This window comes from Marmota marmota, unplaced genomic scaffold (genome assembly GCF_001458135.2).
Source record: "Marmota marmota marmota unplaced genomic scaffold, marMar, whole genome shotgun sequence".
In the NCBI taxonomy this organism is placed as follows: Eukaryota; Metazoa; Chordata; class Mammalia; order Rodentia; family Sciuridae; genus Marmota; species Marmota marmota.
This window is the reverse complement of record NW_025999842.1, coordinates 50,238,674-50,244,673: the sequence shown is the minus strand read 5'-3', so window position 1 is coordinate 50,244,673 and position 6,000 is coordinate 50,238,674. Positions and strand designations below refer to the sequence as shown.

Below are 6,000 nucleotides of genomic sequence, written 5' to 3'. Positions count from 1 at the left end.
TTCCCCCCCCCCCCTTTTTTTTTTCCAGTTTGGAGACAGGATCTCCATGAATTGTCCAGACTGCATCAGCCTACCCACTATCTGGGATTGCAAGCATGTGCTGTGCCACTGTGCCTGGTTAATAATTTTCTTAAAAATTTCTCTCTACATTCATAGGGAAGGGCTCAGAAAACCTCCCTGAGCATGGTCGTTCACTCAACAGAATATAATCTCATTTCAGGCATAATCAGGAAGAAAACAATCACTTAAGAATTTTTCTTATAACAAATGGCCAAAGTCTAGACAAATGATAATTCTTATTGGATTTCTGAAATCATTTAAATTTTCTCATACAAAGTACGATGATATAAAAGAGTAATATTCTAAATGATGAAGACCTTAAGGAGACAATTACATCAAGAGTGGAGGGAAGGTGGTGGGAGGGCAGAGGCTGCCTAAGCTGTGTTCAAACAGACATTTTAACAGGCATTTTGAACAGGCATTTTGAAACACCCTATTTCAAAAGGATGCAGATCAAACAATAACTAAGCGGCATTATGCTTCCAGAAAAGTCTAGGTCAGAGTCTAGGTAGAGATCCTACCAGTTATCATGAAAGATGGAAATAAAGTTCTCCCAGAACGTGGGCACACCAGAGTACTTCTAGAAGATGGAATTATTTCTTATTCAGGGATGGCGATGTTCTTAGCAAGTATGTTGATTAAGCTGAACCACTATCAAAACGGTATCATATAATGTTGCCCACTCCACTAGGTTCTGAAATTTTTCTTTGTGTAAATGATTTCCCTGTCTTTCTTTTGTAATAAACTAATAATATCCCCGGGGGAAACGTATCTTTGTGAATTACTCTGGGTAATCAGAAGTTATTTTTATATTTAATACTCTCTCATCTAATTTTTAGAGAAATTCCTCTGACATTCCGGGGATTAACTCACATGATTAATATGTACATAGGTTTCCCAAAAAATTATTATTTACTCCTGAGGACAACAGTATATCAAACTTATTGGACCACATACTCTATATTTGAAGTTATGTCTGAGGTTTTTCCAAATCTAACTTCTTTTTAAATTTATGCCTAGTTAACTGTGCCTGTTGACTCTGGACTGTTGCCTGAGGATTACAGTCCAGTGAAAGAAACTTGAACTTCAATTACATTTTTAGGAAAAACTAAATAACCGTTCTTCAATTAGTTTTCATTCTGAGGAACTATGTAAGAATCCTTTTGGCCCAAACCTGACATATCTAAAAACGTTATCATGATTTAACAAATGTTAGTGGAAGACCTTAACCTTTTGATATAACTCTAGTGTTAATCTTAAATGTTTTGTCTTCTAAGGTAACCACAGAGTTGTCACTACTATTTTCCAGTTAAAATCCACAGCCATTTTCTCTCACTTTTGTGATCCCAACCTCTCTGGAGCATTCTTTTTGAGAAATTATTCTAACCTAAAGAACATTTTATTGACACAGAATTCTCTTAGGGGGAGTGCCGTAAGCTTTGCCTTCTGTGCAGTTAGGCAGGATGTAGCAAACTATTACTAGGATTTAAATTGGTATCTTTTAAGGAATTATGAGACAAGCAGCTGCCACTACATATGTTGCTGTACATGTTGAAGAATTTGAGTCTCAAATTAGACTTTTAGGTTAAAAAAAAGGCCCCAAAAGATTAAATATACAAGAATAAAAAGCATAATAAGCTAAAGGTGGAGTTACTCTCTTGTAGAAGCAGACATAATTTAATTCCAGTTAAGGAACCTTTGCAATCTTTGGTTTTAAGATGTTTATGGAAATGAAAAATTGTGCGAAAATAATGTTGCTTTCAAAGTCAGAAGCAGACAGATTGTGGGTATGTTAACAGCACTGAAAAACCCTGAAAGCTATTGTTTAGATTTCATTTCATTAGTGCTTGTTTATTTCATTTAAGTTAGTAATAAATTTTTAAGTATCCTTGGTCACTTCATCTGGATGTGCAAGAATGTATTTGCACATACATAATGAGAGTACAATCATTTTACATACACAAGTATTTTATTGATCAAGCATAATATTGTTAAATATTATGTTGTTTCTGGGTTTAAGTCAAATAGAATTTTTCTCACATCCTAAAACACAACCAGAAAGAGCAGAGTGAATAACAATATTTTCTCGGTTACTATTTCTACCGGAGATTCTGCCAGACAGTAAAAGAATACATTTTAACATAGTGTTTTATCTTGAATAAGAAAGTCTTAAAACACCTTAGAGGATCACTACATGTTTTTAATGTACCAATATTCATTTCAAAATTGCTAAAGATATTTACAAATTCATCATGTGCTACTTTTACCTTCTCACTTCAGTGTCTGGCTAAAAGTTGAACAGTATATTTATTTCATCTTGTTTCTAATGTGCCAATAAAAAAGCTAAAACTTCATTTATTCTAGTAAAATAAATTAAGCAAATTAGATAAATGTTATAAAACTTGAATAAAACCACATATAATTTCTTACTTCTTTTTACAGTCCTGAAAGAGCTAACCATCTTAGAATCTTCTTTAGAATGAAAGTCCTCCATATTAACAACAGGAAAACTGATCTAAAAAGTTCACTGTATATAAAAAATTCAAGTTCCAAAAAGGTCCAAATGTGTTTCTCATTAACAGATACATGTAAAAGCATTCTGTATACTGGACAGTAATAAAGTAGCTGGATTAATTTAAATCGGATTTTAGGGAGGTGATTATTTCTTATTACCTAAAATTGGAAAACATGCGTACAAATATTGATCTTTCATATTGCCCATTAAAGAAAAAATAAAGCCTCTTTAAACAGTCATTTTATTATCCAATAAAACTACTGACTCACTGCAGAGAGAGCAACAGTGAATGGCCATGGTATAGTAGATTTTCAGCACATACATTTGTGGGTTACATTGAGTCACTCACTTTTAGTCTCACGTCTCAAATGTAACTAAATCTGGATTTAAGACCTTGTCAATGTTAAAAACTTATTTAAGTCATTTACTGAAACTTGGCTTTTCTTTCTCACAAACTTTTTAAAATTTCAGCACAGTAGGGGAGCAGAAATATATTCTCTGTTGCCAAATCTGCTTTAAAATCCCAGTTCAACTACTTAGCTAGCAGGTAATCCTGGACATGACTTTTATGCTGTGGATCCTACAGTTTTTTCCCTGCAAAAGCAGTGCAATACAGGTATTTATTTCAAAATCTTGTCAATTAATAAATGGAAGGTCTAAAATTAGGTGAGATTTAGTAATAATAATCTTCTCCTTTCATAATGTGATTATAGATAAAGACTTTCATTGTGACACCATGAGATAAAAAGTAAATTTTAACAGGTCATTTAAAAAAAAAGAAAGAGAAATCACTATTTTAGCATAATTGTAACTGCCAAAGTAGCACTCTTGCCCACTGCCAAACTATTTAATTATTTCAGTTTCTATTGTCTGGATGCCTAATATCCCAGCTTGTTAGCTGAGATTATAGTTAGATACTCAGAGGCTGGTTCTCTTTGCCCTTTCATTTTGTTGCTTTTATTGTCTCTTCTTTGTTATTTAGACATCATGTTGCAGGCTGAGGTTGGGAAATGAAAAAATTAATTTGAGAAAAAAAAATGTATTTAAACTCATCAGATGTAATATGTAGGTAAGTCCAGCACTGTTTTTATCTAGAACAGGAGAAAATGCAGAATGATACTGTTGTCCAAAAATAGGGGGGTTCAAATTATCTGCAAAATTCAGTGATCCATGCTATTAGCATTAAGAGTGTCTGTGAACATTGTCTAGTGATGATTGCAAATAGTGTCCTCAGTGGTCACCTGAAAGGCTAGGGATGCTGAGTCTAAAGGTGCCAAAGGGTTGTGGTTAAAATATTAAAAGAACTAGGAGCACCATGTGAGGTGTTTGGTACAGGCCAGCAAAACAGAGCATCTCCTGTTCGTGGAAACTTTTTTCTTAATGTGTGCTAGTACATATGTGTCATTCATGAACACAATTTTGCTTAAAGATCATGCTTGTACATACAATTTTTTGTCTTGACAAGAACTTTATAGTTCTCTTAAGCTATGTATTTATCTTTCAGTTTTCTGCACATATAAAACCATCTAAGAGTTTTAGTGTTGGAAACAATCATTCTTACCTTTTAAAATTCTTACCTCTAAATCATTAAAAAACAAATGTGTATCAGCAAGATTAAAGATCATTTCCTCCATTCGGAGTCCAAGGGTTACAGCCATGGGAGGGTCCTGAAAAGAAAATGCACACATAATGAGGTAAAATTTCAGAAAGCACAATTTTCATTAAAACAATTTTAAGTGCATACTAGTGTGTGAGTGTGTGAGTGTGTATGTGTGTGTGTGCTGTGGGGGAGGGTGTGAACTATGGACTTTTACTGAAGATTCCTAGCATGGAGGGGAGAATAGAGGTGGTGATAGCATAAAAATATTTAATCAGATAGTGAAGCCAGCAGTCAGTACAGATAGGTAAATTGAGTCAAGTCACATTGAATCAGGCCAATTTTGAGTGAGTCCCCAGAAGTTGGAGACTGTCCCCTGAGGAATTGAAATGTTAATTCCTTTAGAGTTCTTCCTAAACCCGCCCCAGCTCCAACCTGTTGCTAAGGTAACTTGTCTCAGGAATTGCCCCTCCCTACAGGGAGCTACATCCTGCCCTTCCCCCTTCAGCCCACCTGTTTCCCACCTTTTGGCCCTCCACGGAGCATTCCTGGGCCTAGTCACTCTATGCAGAAAGGAGAAAGATAAGGGGAAGAGGGGAGGAAAACAAAGGAAGCCTAGGACAGATAAAAAGGGCAGACCACCTCACTTCTAGGGATACCAGGATACCAGTTATGGCCTCCTTCTTTCTCCTGGGAGAAAGGGAGAAGTCTATGTTACCCCTTTTTAAACAAACCCTGCCTTAATGATGCTTGCCTTGGTGTGCTTCTCTAATGTTCAAACTCTAATGTTCAGACTGCCATGTGGGGTCACTGATAATGGGCGGTATCAATAGAAGGAAAAAGTTTCATGTTCAATCAAGCAGAGAGATGAAAAATTGTGCTCTACATATGCAATAGGAGTTGTAATGCATTCTCCTATCATATACAACAAATTAGAATTAAAAAAATTTTAAAATTAATATTTATTGTAGATTTCAATACAGCCAGAAGGAAGGATTTTGAATGTTTCCAACACAAAGAAATGATAAATGTTTGTGAGATAATGGATAAAGTACTTACTGATTTGATCATTTCATGTTGCATACAGATATTGATATACACACTGTAAAATGTGTATGATTATTTTGTGTTCTTTTTGGGACATTACATATATGTATATGCAGATTTTCAATTATCCAAAAAGATGGATCTTTCCAAAGGGTTAAGAGACACCATATGTACAGATACATCTGTGAAGTTAAATACATGTAGAGCTGACTCAGGACACATTTTCACTTAAAGCTCTTCTTGAGAGGAGGCGGAAGAAAGCCACAGCCAGTTCATGACACAATTTACATAATCTCCATGGAAAGTCTTTTGGAGCAAGGTATTGGATGACTTGTTAAGGAATGGGACAAACTTGTAACAGAGAGGAAAAGGCTTCCCTTTGAGAATGGTGGCAATCAGAACTAGGAGACAGAACTAGGAGACTGAGAGGTTGAGGGGATGTTTGTAGGATTTGAGCAGAGATTATGCTAAAATGGGAAGGGAGGAAGAAGTGGCAGAGGATGGTACAACCAGGACTTAAGCAGGAGTTGCATTTTGATCAACAGGATGAGTCTCCATCTGAATATGCGTGCAGTTTGGTTTAACTTGCATCTCACTAGGGCTGAAGAGAGAAGGTGGAGGACAACTAAAAGAGCATTCATTCCCTAAAGTAATACAGGTAGAAAACATATGCTTTAGGGAGCTTATGAAAATTAAAGAGATTAGTGAGGAGTCAAAAGGACTCAAGATTTTGGTTGCAGCAATCAAGGTCTTAAACAGAGACAAGGGGTTGAAAATTAGG

General features: G+C 35.5%; 1 protein-coding gene across 12 annotated transcripts in view; it reads right to left on the bottom strand.

Annotated features, from left to right (window-relative positions):
* Positions 1-6,000, bottom strand: part of Eya4 (EYA transcriptional coactivator and phosphatase 4) — a 266,666-nt gene that overhangs the window by 15,560 nt on the left and 245,106 nt on the right. For all 12 annotated transcript variants that reach the window (XM_048798491.1, XM_048798497.1, XM_048798484.1 and 9 more), the window contains one exon: positions 4,153-4,242. In XM_048798491.1, the coding sequence (XP_048654448.1) occupies positions 4,153-4,242 (90 nt within the window). The remainder of the gene's footprint in view (positions 1-4,152; positions 4,243-6,000) is intronic.